Genomic DNA, 16,720 nt, shown 5'->3' with positions numbered 1-16,720 from the left:
AAAAATATGTATCATAACATCGCTGATCAAATTTTATCTAGTTTCATATTTTTTGGACGTCGTATGAATATTCTCTTATTATTTTACCAAAAACATAGCAAACTGTAAATTTCTCTTATTTAGGGACTTAGATTAATTTTTAACTCGGACCGATTCAGACTTTAACCATATCAACATTATGCATTATAAAAGTATCGGTATTGCTTTGGCATCAATAATCCGTCGTTTTTCTTACCAACTTAGCTCAGTCTCCAATCATTTAGTTATAAAAGGCACTTAAATCATTAAGCAATCCAAATGGAGGAGCCCCTTTTATGCTGCATATTACGAAGAAATATATCAAACTCCATATTATTTATTTGCTTCTGACAAATCACTAACAAAAATCCCCTCATTGGTCTCTTTATTCTCTTCGAGACACATAAAATAGGAACCAACTACATCTTAATTGTGTATAGTCCTGACCGGCCTACATATCTTGATTTACCCCGTTCGAATTTTTCCAGCTCTTTCTCGAATCCATCAAGTTAGCAAATAACGCAAGAATTTGGGTTCTCCTCAGCACTCTGGACATAGTAGTGTGTGGTCATATGAGGATTGTAAGCCCTGTATGCTTTCAGGAGCTCCTCAACTTGTGCATTTGCGTCCTTCTTCTCGCCATCCTTCTTGGGCTCCTCCTTCTTGGGCTCTTCTTTCTTCTTCTCTTCCTTGGCAGGACCAACCGAGAGTATCTCGGCGCACCAGAGTTTTCTGAGCTTTCCCACAACATCCACAGGATCCACAGATCCGATAACAGTGAGCTTCTTGTCCTTCATATCTACTGTGATGGAATCAATCCCTATTGTTTAAAAATGAACAGATAATTAGCCACTATACTTAAAATAGTTCCAATAAGAACTGGTTACCGGTAACCAAGGAATTGCCAAGATGAAAGTAATTTTAAACAAGAGATCAAAAAGGGGAGAAAGTGAGGTAGTTGATACCATGAAGGGTCGAGACTGCTTTCATCGCATTCTTCTTCTCCTTGTCGTCATGTAAATCCAGCTTCAACACAATCTTTTGTAAAAATCAAATAAAAGGAGAATAAGTACAACAAAATTTTTTTATCGAGTAGCGAGAACTAAATCTATCACCAGGAACCATCAGAAATTAAGACGAACAATCCCAAGTATAACTAAACCCCCTTTGAAGCCACCAAAATTTTCGACAAGAGCAGGAATTAAGCAGATCTTAAGATTAAGAAGAATTAATGTGTTTCAATGGATCACGTGCTATAAATCTTACCTTTTTGTCTCCGGACATTGTCAATTTTGCACTCACAAAAGAAGAAATATAGAGAATGAAAGAGAAAAGAGAAGAGCCTCCAAGAGCGCTGTATACAAATTAAGTTAACGATTTAAGTGGTTGGGCATGGAGGCCATTCATATAACAAAGCGAAAAACTCATGTTTATGTTTAGAGGCGGCGTATTTGACGAGGTCTTTCAGATAAATAATATTGTATACAGAAGAATTTAGGAAGGTGGGGGCGATTCCTCGCAATCCAGGACGTTTCGTTTCGTCCCTTCACGGGCGCCCACCAGAGATGGTCAATTGCGAATAACAGATTTATTATTCTAGAGGATATTGTCAGTTGGTGTTTACTTATTTGACACGCTCTTCCTTGGCAGGACTGTGGCAAGTAGAATGGGATTAACCTATTGGTAGGTACTTTGCCGGTTACCAAGGAGGTCATGAGTTCAACTTCAGCTTCAAATAATATTATGGAGAAATTGTTTGGTGGTTGGTAGTTTGGTGGCTTGGTTCGATTCGGTTGATGGCTCGGCAGTACGGTTAGCTTGGAAGAATAGCTTGGCAACACAACGGCTTAGAGCAAGTCTCGACAGCGTTTGATTCGAAGCAATTGTTCGGCGACGCATATGACTTGAAGCCTAGACTAGACAGCTAAAAGCTCGGTGGGGCCTAAAGTGCCTTTGTATCTAAAGAGGATTGGCACTTTGTTCAGCCTATATCTAGCCTTCGGCGTCATGAATGATAAAAAATAAAAAAAAAGTAGAATGAGACTAGCATCCTATCCGCTATCTTGCACGTGCAGGTTGGCATGGCGAGCAAGAGAATGAGCTTCCAGGTTGTTTCTCCTACTTGTATATCAGAGTCTAATAGAAGGGTTACGAGCTAACCATTCGCTACAGTCTTGGAAAAGATACTTAGAGGACCAGTCTTGCATGTTGACCTGTCCATAATTGAGTTGGCAGCGACTTGTCAATAGCTAAAAACCAATTTTTCTAAAAACCTATCCTAGAAGATAAGACAAAGTGCAACGGGCTCACACATCACTGAAGACAATTTTGAAATGTCTTTAGATGCTGAGGAACATTGTGGTCCAGCAGCAAGTGATGTACACAAAATGGACTTAATGAAATTATCAGGTCTATCATTACACTATTTGGCATCAATAAACGCTGTGTGTGTGTATATTTATCCAAGTATAACTAAATTTGGCAACATGATTTAAATTTATTCTATAGAAAAAGGAGAGTCCCAAGTATAACTCGAAACCCCCTTTTTGAGAACAACAAATTTCATAATAAAGAGTTCGTGAGTTTCTCACCCTTTTGTTTCCGGACATCGTTTCTTATGTGCTCACAGAATCAAAGGTCAAGTAAATGCAGTGAACAAAACAGAAAAAGAGTGAATGCTCCAAGTGTTGTATACGAATTAGTCATGAAAGTCTCAATTGGTGATGGCAATGGAGGCGATACGCATCCATACATATAGAGATGCTCCGTTGACTGACGAAGTCTTCCAGAGAGACTGTTGCGTGGAGAGGAATGTCGCTGAGATGGTTGGTCCCCTCCCGAAAGCGTTCTTCTCGTAGGTGTCCGTCGCGCCCGCCAGCATTGGTCAACGACGACTTAATAGTTTTCTATTAAGTCCCGACCCATTAACGTCAGTCTTGTGTGAAATTAAGCTTGAATAGATAGATATCTGAAAAAAACACAAAAAACAAAAAGATAGATATCAGCTGTAGTGTTTATCTGGTATTTGGCCTTAAAAATTTGGGTTATTTATACTGAAAATTCACTTGATTTTTTATTTCACAAGTTAAAATATTTTTTGATTTTTTTTTACACTTGAGATTTTTTTCTTATTTTTTTTCAACTTTGTCTTTTTTATCATTTAGTGCCTTATTAAATATTGACGGGATATTATAAGAGACAGAAATAACCCTTTACTCATCTTTTTCTTCTTCATTTTATTTATCTTCTATTTATATGTTGTTGTTAGTTCTTCTTTTTCTTCTTCTTTTGTCCTTTAATCGTTCTTTTTTCTTCTATACAACTCTATTTAATCACTCTTTATTATTAAAAAGTAATAGACTAATCCTAATTATCTCACACTATCTCTAATTAATGTCTTACTTTATAAATTAAAGAGTGATTAAAAAACTTGTATAGAAAAAAAGATTGAACGACTAAAACATAGAAAAAGAAAAAAAGCAACAATAAAGAAGAAGCAGCAGCAGTTGCACAAAAAGAAGAAAATGAATAAGAAGAAAAGGGTATGGGTCACATAATTTTTGTACTTAAAATACAAACTTTTAGTTTGCCATAGTTACAAAAAAATATTCAGAAAATATTCATTTGACATTCAAATATTATGAAATTAACTGGATAAAATCGATGATATCATGATCTACAATTTTTATATTCAAATTTTTTTCAGATTAAGAATCTATCTATGCAGAAATGAACAATTCTTAGTTTAAATATTAAGTTATGAATTACAGTTATTATCCATTATAGTTATAATTTCGTATTTAAATGCAGAATTTTGTCATGCTTAAACGCAGAATTTTAATTCTGCACAGTTTTAAAAAAATATTCAAAAGATAACCATCTTATGTCAAAAATTATTAGATAAAATTGGTGATATCATGGTCTAGAATATTTGCATTAAAAGTTTCTTTAGATTATGAATCTATCTATGATGGAACAAACAATTCCTAATTTAAGTAGGAAACTCTATGTTTAAGTATGAAATTCTAACTATAATTAAAAAGTTTTTTAAATAGATATTATAATTTATTTACAGCATATATTAAGTTCTCCTTTTAAAACATTGATTCTAACTATAATTCATAAGTTCTTAAAACATTTCTTTTTCTTCTTTTGATGCTACTCCTTTTTTTTATTTATTAATCCTTCTTTTTTTTCTAAATAAATCTCTCTAATTGCTCTCTAATTAATAAAATAAAAATTAATGGAGATAGTGGTTAGATAATTAGGATTAGTTAAATAATAAAAAAATATGACTCTATATAATCATTATTTATTTCTATGTAAATTATAATGATGAAATATATAAATTCTGCATTATATAGAAAGTGTATAAAAGAAAACAACAAAAGTTGTTAAAAAATAACAAAAATTCTTTTGGTTTTCTTCTTCTTGTAGTGTTGCTGCTGGTTTTTCTTTTTTCTCTGTCTTTTTTTTTTTGTTGATTTCTTTTTCTTCTTTTGTTACTACTATTTTTTTCATGTCTTAATCTTCTCTCTTTTTTTTATACAAATCTATCTTAATTAATATAGTAAAAAAACTAATTAGATATAATTTAAATAAATAAAAACTCTTTAATCAATGTTTCTAAAGAGAACTTAATCTATGTTGCAAATAAATTACAGTATTTACTTAAAATACTATAAATTATTGCTAGAATTTCATATTTAAACTAGGAATTCTTTGTTCTACTGTAGATAAATTTTGAATCCGAAGAAACAATAAATATAAAAGTTCTAAATCACGATGTCATAGATTTTATCTAATTAGTTTCATAATTTGTGAATGTCAAATAATTATCTTTTGAATATTTCTTTGAAACTATGCCGAATTGAAATTTCATAGTTTAATTACGAATTTGTACTTAAACTATGAATTTTATAGTTAAATTACGAAATTCTAATTTTGCATAATTTTAAAAAAATATTCAGAAGATATTCATCGGAAGTCAAAATAATATGAAACAAATTGAATAAAATCGATGACATCATGTTCTAAATTTTTTTTTTGATAAGATCATGTTCTAAAATTTTACTATTCAAAGTTTTTTTAGATTAGGAATCTATCTGAAAGCTTTTTTGAAAAGAAAAATAATCAGAAGAGAAAGGGTAAACGGGTCACATCGTTTTTGTACTTAAACTACAAAATCAAATATATTATAGTTATGAAAAAAATATTTATATTATAATCATCTAACATTCAAATATTATGAAACTAATTAGATAAAATTGGTAATATCATGATTTATAGTTTTTGCATCCAGAGTTTTTTCAGATTATGAATCTATCCATGTCAGAATGAATAATTCCTAGTTTAAGTACGAATTTCTATATTATAATTTGCATAGAAACAAATAATAACAACCCTCATCCCCTCCTTTCTCCTTTGGTCTTACTTGGCTTGACAAAAGGGTGCCTTTGTTAGGCCAAGGGGGAGAGAGGAGGGCAGGCTTAGCCCCCTACACACCCCTTCGTAGGCGTGTGCAGAAGGCCGATCTCAAGCGGAGGGTCGCCACCCTCATCTCTCTCTCTCTCTCTCCCTCCCTATTTCTTAACCTCCCTGAAGTTCACTCCACTCATTTTCGTTCTCTTTCCACTATCCTCCCTCCTTTTGATCATTGCCATGGTCAGGTTAGCAAAGTCATCGTTGGTGAGTCATCGAAATGATGTTTTCCCTTATTTCTGGTCATCAACGATCTCCTTCCACATTTGCACCAGCTGCAGTGATGGCTAGAACAAATGCTTAGGAGTCCCTAGGATTTCGTGCAGACGGAGACCTAGAGCTCACTCCCCAAGGCCCAGCCCGAGATGCACATGGTTCATCTTACCATGCAGTTTATGAGCCAGATCCAACGCCCAGGGTTCTTAATAAACTATTCAGTCTTGGGTTTGCCCTACTAAACCAGGCGTGCTAATTGAGCCACAAGTTGCACGATTCAACATCGAAGTAGAAGAAGCATATCCGTGGGCTAGAGGACCAAGAGGGTAATTGGGCCAATGGGTTCCCACACCAAAGAGGTCTGCCTTGTCAAGGGTATAGATAGCACAACAAGCCTTGGGCTCAAGAGGGGTGAGATGGCCATAGAGTTCAAGTGGAGATCTACTGAACTGGTTGCACTGAGTCGAGCAGCTATTTGGCTAGTATTTGGGCTGCAAGACATGGTGCATCTCGGGTGGGCTTGGCCAAGACCTATTTGCCACCTCCACCTTGGACATGCCCCGATCCTGGGGGACAGTTGCAGATGAAGAGTTGACGCCTCACACCTCCGAAAATAGAAGATCGGCACTTGAAAGGTCTATCTTCTATTGCGATGAGCGCTTCGTATTTGGCCATAAATGCACTAAACAGCCCTTTGCCATTAAGCTCATGGAGGAGTGAATTGAGGATGATCCTGTGACACCCACACTCTAAACACGTGCATAGCACGAGCCCACACGGCACGTGCATAGCACGAGCCCACACGGCACGTGCATAGCACCTGACCATTCGGTTTGTTACTGACAATCAAATAAACCTGTAGCAACATCATAATTTTATCCACAATATTTAAACTAAGAATAACTCAAGTCTAACTGTCATCAGCATACAAATAACTCTACATGGGCCCTACACAGGCCACAACACATCATCAAGAGCTTTTCACAACTACATATACACAACAGAGGTATATACATAATTATACAAGTACAAAGTCACCTACTAAAATATAAGACAAGGATACAGATACACTTTGGAGGATGTCAACTATTACATTAGATAAGATAACTCATCTGGCATACAACACTAACCACACTCTACTCCTCACTCACCAGCAAGACCTCTAAGGGAGTATCCTGCTCCTCTCATTCACCTGGGTTTTTTTTTTGAAAAGGAGAAAACAAAAGAGTCATGAGCTAAAGGCTCAGTGAATAGACCTTACTCCAAATCAGTGATGTCAAACAGAGAGTAAATCAAGTACTGGATAATATGAATCAGAAAGAGTATCATGTCATGAATGAGTAACTGAATGTGTCCTCAATACTATATAAATGAAATATAGATAACATGTCATGTCATAAATGATAAAAATACATAATCCTCGATAAAGAATAAACAGATCACCACGTCATATGATGATCATAACTCTCTCTCAAATATGACAAATGATGCATGCCGACCATGACAATGCTATGATATCAGATAATCAGGTATGTCAGATAATAATGAAATCATATGCATTTCTTAACATCACGATCATCACCGATATCTCGATATAATACCATCATATTAGACCACTGTGCACAGTCAACACCCGGTACCCGGTCTCAACATCATGCCCGAAGGCTTAAAGCATACTCTGCCATCCGCAAGGAGTATCTCAAATATAACCATACCCTGCCATCCGCTAGGGTATCAACATCCATCTAGACCGGGCACCCTTCTAGCTGATAGAAATCTCGTGAGGATAACTCGCCACATATGCCCTGGCGAACGGCATGTGTCCGAATGTCTACTGCACACACAGGCTAATGACCTCGGACGTAAGGCCAATAGGATCGCGTCCATGTCGAGCGATCAATCATCCACCAAGCGCGTCCTAACCCTCGCGCCCACTCGGGTATCCTCACGCTTTCTATCAACTATCCTATCAATCACATTTCATGCTTTCCTTTTTAAATGACAAATCATATGCATATATCCAGTACGATAACAAGTCAAATGCATAACAAGAATTTAGGTGGAATAGGAATCAAGAGAAAAATGATGCAATGTAGTCTCCAACTATATAGTCAACACCTGCATACTCATGCTAATCTATTATATGCATACCCATGCTACAGATCAACTGGACATATAACCTCACCATAATATAATCATATCTCATCATCTCTATTTATCATCATCATACTCATATCCAAGATCAGCCTAATTATATGCATGATAAAAATATGCTCGATTGTAATCATCTCTAGATAAAGTCATATAATCATACTGGAGGTCAAAACATGCATGTACATAATATATAATTTAATCTAATTTGAGAAAGGGATCTAGGGGATAAGACTACTCACCCCACTGCAAATACCAAACCACCACTCGTTCACGCTGCTACGATAACGATCATGCCTCGATAGCTAAGTCCACGGGATCTTGAACAGAGGGGGGTTGGAATCTGAAATTATTTATAACAAATATGTCAGTCTTTCTATTAATTAAAATTAACCCGACAAAAGGATAGTTTCTTGTTGTAATTATGTACTCTTCATTTCTACATTTGTTTTTGTTATTTATTAATCATAATTATATTATTTAATAGTGTATTTAAAATATAATTATTTGCCTATTATTCTCCTTAATAATTAAGAAAATAAGAATTAAGTTACTGCAAATAATTACGTAAGAATATATGTATATAACCTTAATAATTACGATTACCTACTTAGGATTAAAATAATAATTTATATTGCAGGTATTTTACTAAACATGATATAATTAGAATTATATACTAACTATGATATAATTATATTTAATTTGTACAACTTAAATACATTAAATTAACTAAGCTAAACTAATTGTGCACATATATATATATATATATAGTGCTGGGCTTAGCCCAGCACCATGCACAGCAAGGCGGAGGAGAGGAAGAAGAAAGAGAAGAAGAAGAAGAAGAAGAAGAAGAAGAAGAAGAAAGAAAGAAAAAGGAAGAAGAGGGTTGGGCCATGGGGGAGGGGTGCGGCCGCTGGTGGCCACTCAGCGGCCGGCCTCTCGCCGACGGCTCAATCCTCCGACGGTTCCGAGAGGAAGCCGACAAGGAGAAAAAGAGAAATAGAGAGAGAGAGAGGTAGAGAGAGAGAGAGAGGGAGAGGGGAGGCTCACCGGAGCTAGAGGAGGTGGCGGCGGCAGTGGGTAGAGAGAGAGAGTGATTGAGAGAGAGAGAAAGAGAGAAAGGTCAGAGAGAGAGAGAAAGAGAAAAAGAGAGAGAGAGAGAGAGGAAGAAAAGGGAGAGAGAGGCGGTGGGGAGGGAGGCTGCGGCGGCGGGGGCGGGGGCCCACCGTGCCAGCTGGCTCGGCCAGGTTGGCCGGGCCAGAGCTTGGGGCGCGTGGCGCCCATCTCCGCTGCCACTGCATGGCACGACTGTCATGCCATGCAGTGAAGGAATATATATATATTTTTTTAACATTGGGTTATTACAGATCCTGTGGAAGATATAGAGGACCAGCAAGAGGAGGAACTCAGACAAGCTGAGGATAGCCCTTCATACTTTCGCCAGCAAGATGACTCTTAAAGCTCTTCGGATCGAAGGTATGATCAAGAAAAATAAAGTTCTAATTTTATTGATTCAGGAAGTACCCACAATCTTGTGGATTCTTGAATGGTGAGACATTGGGGTTTGGAGTTGGAGCCTTTTAACAGCTTCGATGTTGCTATTGGTGATGGAACAGTGCTTAGAAATCCAAGGCTGGGTCTTTTGGATTGATCTCTATCCATTGGCGCTACGAGGGACTGACTTGGGGTACAACGGCTTTGTGGGCTTGGACCAGTCACCTTCAACTTCACTACCATGGCAATGGAATTCAGCCATGAAGACCAACTAGTCCAGCTTCTAGCGCCACCAAACAAGGAGGCCGAGGGCTCATTGCGGTCTCTTGAAGGGCTGCCAAGACCCGAGTGCCGCGGATACATCATGCAACTCATCGAAGGGGCCAAAGATAACGATGATCCACTACATTTACCGGCTGACTTAAAAGTAAATTTGCAGGAATTTGAAGATGTATTCCAGCAGCCATTATGACCCAAGCCCAAGCTGATCTAGTAGCCTAGCGAAGCAAAATCACTTGATCTGCTATTGGACACACTATCCATCTTAGATTTGTTTATTTCCTTTAAGTTGTTCAATTAAGACCTTATAGTCTGTTGCATTTGCTTATTAGACTTAGTTGGTCTAAGTTTGCTTATTAGCATTAGTCTGTCCAGATGAGGGTAAAACAGCCTAATTTGGAGTTAGCCACCTATAATTGTGGTGTGCAGCTCTTTTGCTTATTATGAAATGAATCAACTAGTTTTAGCCCTAGGAGTAGCCATAATCTAAATAGCCTCCAAGACCGCCGAAATTTCCCTCTACACCTCCATTGCGGCTCTCCTCCACCAGTTCGTGCCCATCCTCTCTCGATGCGAAACGAGAAAATTACCACACCTAGAAGCATCTACAACTCATTCAAATCAAGAGCTGCTTTTCTAGAAATTGGGCCGCTATAGCTTGCCTCCATCTAGGATGCAAGAACATCGCATCGAGATCACGCCTGGGGCCGGTTTGGCGAATGTTTGACCATACTATTATTCTTTCATCCAAAAGGAGGTTATATCGAAGATGGTCCAAGAGATGTTGTCCAGCGAAGTCATAAGACCAAGTCGAAGTGCTCATTCATCACTGATCTTACTCGTCTGAAAGAAAAAATAATGGTTCGTGGTGATTTTGTGTAGATTACCGAGCACTCAATGTCATCTCTGTTAAATACCGGTATCTCATACCGGTGATTGAAGAGTTGCTGGACGTGTTGGCGGGTGATTGCTACTTTGCAAACCTTGACTTAAGGGCGGAGTACTATCAAATAAGAGTGGAACCGTCCAATATGCACAAGTGACGTTTCAAACCCACAATGGGTACTACGAGTTTCCTATTATGCCTTTCGGTCTTACCAATGCTCCCGCCACTTTTCAGAGCTTAATGAATGACATTTTTAGGCCACATTTGAGGCAATATGTGCTAATATTCTTTGATGATATCTTGGTTTACAGCAACAAATGGGAGGAGCACTTGCACCATCTTTGAGTAGTCGTTGGCTTGTTGCGGCAACACCATTTGAAGCCCAACAACTCAAAGTGCTTGTAGCAGCAACGAAGGGTTAACTACCTAGGCCATATTATATCCAAAGATGGCATGGGCGTAGACCCTATGAATATCCAAAGCATAATGGAGTGGCCGCTGCACAAGACGCTGACCCCATCTCCCTTGACAGCTCAGCCAGAGGTGCTTTAATCCTTGTAATCAATACAAGCATTCCTGGCTGAGATGGTGTCTGCTATTCGAGAACTCCGTGATGAATGGACTCCACGAGCACAAATAGAGAGGAGTGTTGCAACTCCCAAACCTATGAGCACTGAACCAGTTGAAGAGGAGGATGTTGTATGGTTTGGGGTGGACCCGTCCCTTGCGTGTGCACACCAATGGACGAACCCATCAGGATTAGGCGCACGAGATGGAGTTTGATGCACTGAAACTCCACCCCATCCAATGGCTAGGGCTTGGTCTGACTCGATGGCGCCTAGGGGTTGGCCAAAACCACCTGTGCTTAGGGATTGGATCGAGCCACCCGCAGCTGGGGTTTGGCCCAAAATAGAGCAGGGTAAACCCTGGCATGAACTGCCTGCACCAAGACCAAGGCTTGAGCGACCAGCGACTAGAGAGTGGCCCGAGCCACCTACGGCTAGGGCTAGGAGTGGTCCAAAGTAATGGGTCATGGAGCCGATGCCACACTGGGACGCCCCCTCCATGTGGCAGATGGAGCCCACACGGGGGAACAAGGACATGCCATCCATGAAGATTGGACATTTGTAGGGGCCCAAGTTTGGACCATACGACTCAATTTCCCCAAGTTCACAGGAGGCAATCTACTAGACTGGCTCTATTGAGTGGATCAGTTCTTCACCTACCAAAGGAGGACCACTAGAAGGTCCTACTAGCCTCATTCCACTTGGAAGATATCGTGATCAAATGGTTCCAAGCGAAAACAATGAACTCAACTGTTTCCGTCTTGGGATTAGTTTGTGTCTGTCCTATGTACTCAGTTTAGTCCGATTGAGAATGAAAACTTCCAAGCAATCTTGATTAAGCTAAACTCAATGGATCATGGTCCAAACTTATCAAAAAGAGTTTGAAAGAATTTGCAACCGCATACTGGGTTGGTCAGACTTAACCCTTCGCAGCACCTTCATTGGTGGACTCAGGTCTGACATACAAGTGAAGGTCAAGGCCATGAGACCTCAAACATTGTTAGAGGTCTTTTCTGTAGTGGCCATGATGGAGTAGAAGGTCAAGGAGCTAAGAAGATGCTCCAAGGTGCCACGGAGCCCTACGGACTAGAGAGGATCCTAGCCGGTTCCATCGAGCAATGCTGGATTTGGTCCTTCCACTTGACTGCAAGGGGGGAAGCCCCTACCACCTAGTGCTCCTCTAACTGACTTCAGAGGGCAATGGAAGAGCTTCTCGTGACAGCTAACCCCGGCACAAATTGAGGAAAGGAGGGCCAAGGGTTTGTGCTTCTACTGCGATGAGAAGTTTTCTCTAAGACACAAGTGTGGAAAACATCCTGCGACAATCATAGTCCTCAGAGGAGATGAGTAGGGCAAAATGGAGCCATGGGGCAATGAAGAGGAGGTAGTGGATATGGAGGCTGTAGACCACAAGGATGAGGTGCATGCCGAGTTGAGCTACATGCCTATTTGGGCTCGTGAGCACCCCGAACCCTATAGGTAGAAGGTTCGATCAAGAAGTACCGAGTCGATATACTAATTGACTCAAGCAACAAACATAATTTCATCGATGAAAAGTTGGTGCGACAAATTGTGTTGGAGGTGCCTCCAATCATCAGATTCGATGTAGCCATCAGAGATCGCACAGTCTTGCGGTTGGTTTGAACCATGGAGGAACCGAACCCAAGTAACATAATAGCCGGTCTGATCAAGTCTTCGAAGAGCCGCATGGACTACCGTCGATTTGAATACACGATATCAGTTTGAGATCACACTGGTATGTTACCACAAGCCAGACCAGCGAACGTGAGTGAGGCCTTACCGGTATCCACATGCCCAAAAGGATGAAATCACACGACTGGTATGAGAGATGTTAAACCAAGGCATCATCAAACCAAGCCATAGCGCCTGCTCTTCGTCGGTGCTCCTAATGCGAAAGGAGGACAACTCAGGGACTAAATGACATCACCATCAAGGACCGATATTCGATATTGGTCGTCGAGGAATTATTGGACAAGTTAGCCGATGTCACCATTTTCACCAAGCTAGATTTGCGGACTGGCTCTCACTAGTCAGGGTCCAGGTAATTGATGTTCACAAGACAGCCTTTCGAACCCATGACGGGCATTCCTCTTAATGCCCTTTGGCTTGACTAATGCCTCGACAACTTTTCAAGGGCTGATGAACAATGTATTTTGCCCAGTCCTTCGATGGTATGTTTTGCTATTTTTTGATGACATCCTTATTTACAGTTAATTGAGAGAGAAGCACCTATACCACCTACGAACAGTCATGGAGATATTACAGGTGCAATTGCTGAAGGTGAAGAAAAGCAAGTGCGTTTGGGGGCAGCCACGAATTGAGTACGTAGGGCACTTTATCTATTTCGCAGGTGTGGAGGTTGATACCGCGAAGGTGGCTAGCATGGTGTGCTGGCCAAGACTGTCGATTCATCTAGTGCTACGGGAAGAGTGCAGCCCCAATGATTGCCATACTTCACAAAGAAGCATTTGACTAGGTGATATGATTGGACTAGATCGGATCACCCCGAAAGACATTGGGCTTGATAGATCAAGTCTAGTTATATTATTTATTATTCTTATGTCGTTTAGTCAAAGTCTTAGTATGTTAGGATTTTATTTAATTAGCTAAATCCAGCTCTGCGTAGTTTCGAGAAAATATTTGTAGAATATTTTACTTATATCAGAATTATATCAAACCAATTGGATAAGATCGCCAACCTCCAGATCTACAACATTGGTATTCATAACTTCTCCAGATTCGGAATCTATCTGTGGTAAAATGAAGGGTTAATCCGAGAAGATAAGGAAGACCGGTTTAGTTAAATTTGTTTTAAACTTTTTCAGTTAATCTCTATAATAAATAGGGCCTTATGGTTTGTATCTTAGGCATGCTTAGAATGAAAGATTAATTAGCTTTTGCCCTGGCATCTCTCTCAACTAGGCCATTGTTGCCTCTACATCTCCCTCCTCCCTCTTCACTAACCAGCGCCACCTATTATGTTGGCATGGTCTCATCTAGCTTCTAATCTCCTTCTGTTGCCGATCCCCCTAATCCTGTACAGCAGGCCTACTTCTCCCCTTCCGTCTGTTTATCTTAACCGTCTCTACCTCCCGTACAATTTTTACCATAGTTGTAGGGCAATCTATACCTAGGAATCCGTGCCTCCACCCGCAGATCCTAAATTCCGTGCGAATATTTTACACATATTAGAATAATATCAAACTAGTTGGATAAGATCACCAACCTTTAGATCTACAACTTTGGTATTCACAACTTTTCCAGATTCATAATCTATCGGCGGCAAGACGAAGGGTTAATCCGAGAAAAAAGGAATACTAGTTTAGTTAAATTTGTTTTAGACTTTTTGATTTAATCTCTATATATAGGGCTTTATTGCTTGTATCTTAGGCATGCTTGGAATGAAAGATTAACTAGCTTTTGCCCTGGCATCTATCTCAACTAAGGACATTGGTCTCTACATCTCCCTCCTCCCTCTTCACTAACCAGTGCCACCTCTTCTGTTGGCACGGTCTCGTGTAGCTTCTAATTTTCCTCTCCCACTAATCCCTTTAGTCCCCCGTAGGGCAGGCCTACCTCTCCCCCTTTGTCTTTTTATCTTAACTGTCTCTACCTCCCGTATGGTTTTTATCACAGTTGTAGACCAATCATAGCTTTTAACCATCTATCGTATCTGCATTCGCAAACTATCACCATCATCTATTGCCGAGCCACCACCATCAACTACTCAGCCTTCAGTCCATCACCTCCATTCTATACCTTAGAATCCGTATCTCCACCCACAGATCCAAAATCCCATGCAGAACGCCTACGAACCGGATCAAGCCAATTTGTAACAGTGGGACGACAAGGCAGAACTCGCATTTGAAGAACTGAAGCAAACCATGACCGAGGTGCCCGTGTTAGCCCAATCAGATTTCACCAATACCTTTGTTGTCTAGTGTGACAACATCTGGGTCAAGGATCCGCCCAATTTTGATGCAAGAAGTGGCGCTCATGCTTGAAAGGAAAGCAATACATAGTGCGCACCGATCAAAGAAGTCTGTCCTACTTACTCGGCCAAAGGATCCACACTCCAGCACAAGGAAGGTACCTCTCAAAGTTGCTAAGGTATGACTATGACTTGGTTTACGAACTTAGAGAACGGTGCAGCCGATGCAATCTCGCGCCAATATGATGCTACTGAGCTAGCCACCCTATCGATTCCAACCCTCCCTTTGTTGGACCGAATCAGGGATGCCACTTTGAAGGACCCAAGCCTAGTGAAACTTGTGGCTCAAGTGAGTGACTCAAGACCCACCAAGTGAGATTGATTACAGTAGGAGAGACAAAATACTGCTCAATTGCTGGGGACTGGCATGTAGAAAGACCACTACATCCGCACAACTAGTTGACGGGCATGAAGAAAGATGTGCGCAACTACATCCGCACATGTGAAGCTACCAACGAGCCAAAGTAGTCCTCATTTGCTAGTGGACGGGTATGAAGAAAGATGTGTGCAACTACATTTGCACATGTCAAGTCCGCCAACGAGCCAAAACAGATTTGACTCGACCAGCCAACCTTCTCCAACCCCTTCTCATATTGGAGCAAATATGGGAAAATATTTCAATGGACTTCATTGAAGGCCTACTAACCGTCCAAGGACGATCGGTTATCATGGTGGTGCTCAACCTCCTCTCCAAATATGTGCACTTCTCAGCACTTGCCATCCCTACTGTAACAACCCAATCACAAAAAAAAAAAAAAAAAAAAAAAAATCATGGGCACGATGCGACCGACCACACTGTGGCCGGCCTCGTGCCCATGCCAGCTGCTCATGCAGCTTGGTGGGGCGCCACGCGCTTGCGGCCACTACCGCAGCCAACTGGCCGCGGTGGGCCCCGGCGCCGCCACTACTCCTCCACCGCCTTCCCTCGCTCTCTTTAAATCTCTCTCTATCTCTCTCTCCCTCTCGAGGCTCTCTCTCTATCTCTCTCTCTCTCTCTCGCCGAGGCCGGTCGTCGCCGTCGCCACCTCCACGAGCGCCGGTGAGCTCCTCTCTATCTCTCTCTCTCTCTCTCTCTCTCTCTCTCTCTCTCTCTCTCTCTCTCTCTTTCTTGCCCGAGGGTGGGCTCGTCGGAGCCGAGCCACCGGCGAGAGGCCGGCCGCTGGCTGGCCAGCAGCGGCCGGTGCCCTCCCCGCCGGCCCGGGTCCGCAACTGCCTCCCTCACCTCCCCTCTTTCTTCTCTTTCTCTTCTGTTCTTCTTCTTCTTCTTCTTCTTCCTCTTCTTCTTCTTCTTCTTTCTTTCCTTCTTTCTTTCTTTCTTTCTTTTTCTCCTTCTTCCTCAGCTCCTTCTCTTTCTTTCTGCGCAGTGTTGGGCTCAGCCCAGCACTGTAGCAGACAGTGCTGGGCCGAGCCCAGCACTGATGGCAGATGTGATTAATTTATCAATTAATTAGTTTATTTAGGTTATTTATTTAGGTATTTTTCTTCTTAATTAATGCAAATAGATTATTTAGACATGAACTATGTTAATAATATTATATATCCTTCAGTATAATTTTATTAATGATAATTTTTATCATTAATGATTAATTAGGTATAAATATATGTAATACTTATATT

The 16,720-nt window shown here is 40.6% G+C and overlaps 1 protein-coding gene across 1 annotated transcript; it reads right to left on the bottom strand.

Annotated features, from left to right (window-relative positions):
* Window positions 1–284: 284 nt before the first annotated feature.
* Window positions 285–1,568, bottom strand: LOC140771598 (heavy metal-associated isoprenylated plant protein 39-like). The gene is made up of 3 exons (XM_073113158.1): window positions 1,285–1,568; window positions 984–1,056; window positions 285–838 (listed from the first exon to the last, which is right to left on the bottom strand). Exons 1-3 carry the CDS (start codon window positions 1,300–1,302, stop codon window positions 528–530), a joined length of 402 nt encoding a protein of 133 aa, XP_072969259.1. The 5' UTR covers window positions 1,303–1,568; the 3' UTR covers window positions 285–527.
* Between the last annotated feature and the right edge of the window lie 15,152 nt (window positions 1,569–16,720).

Source organism: Typha angustifolia, chromosome 2 (genome assembly GCF_048772165.1).
Source record: "Typha angustifolia cultivar Huaian chromosome 2, ASM4877216v1, whole genome shotgun sequence".
Lineage (NCBI taxonomy): Eukaryota > Viridiplantae > Streptophyta > Magnoliopsida > Poales > Typhaceae > Typha > Typha angustifolia.
This window is presented reverse-complemented; position numbering and strand designations above follow the sequence as displayed.

Excerpts from the sequence above, each read along its gene's own strand:
- LOC140771598 (XM_073113158.1), bottom strand. Across the intron at positions 839-983 it reads AGCAGTCTCGACCCTTCATG|GGATTGATTCCATCACAGTA; the intron begins GTATCAACTACC and ends TTTAAACAATAG.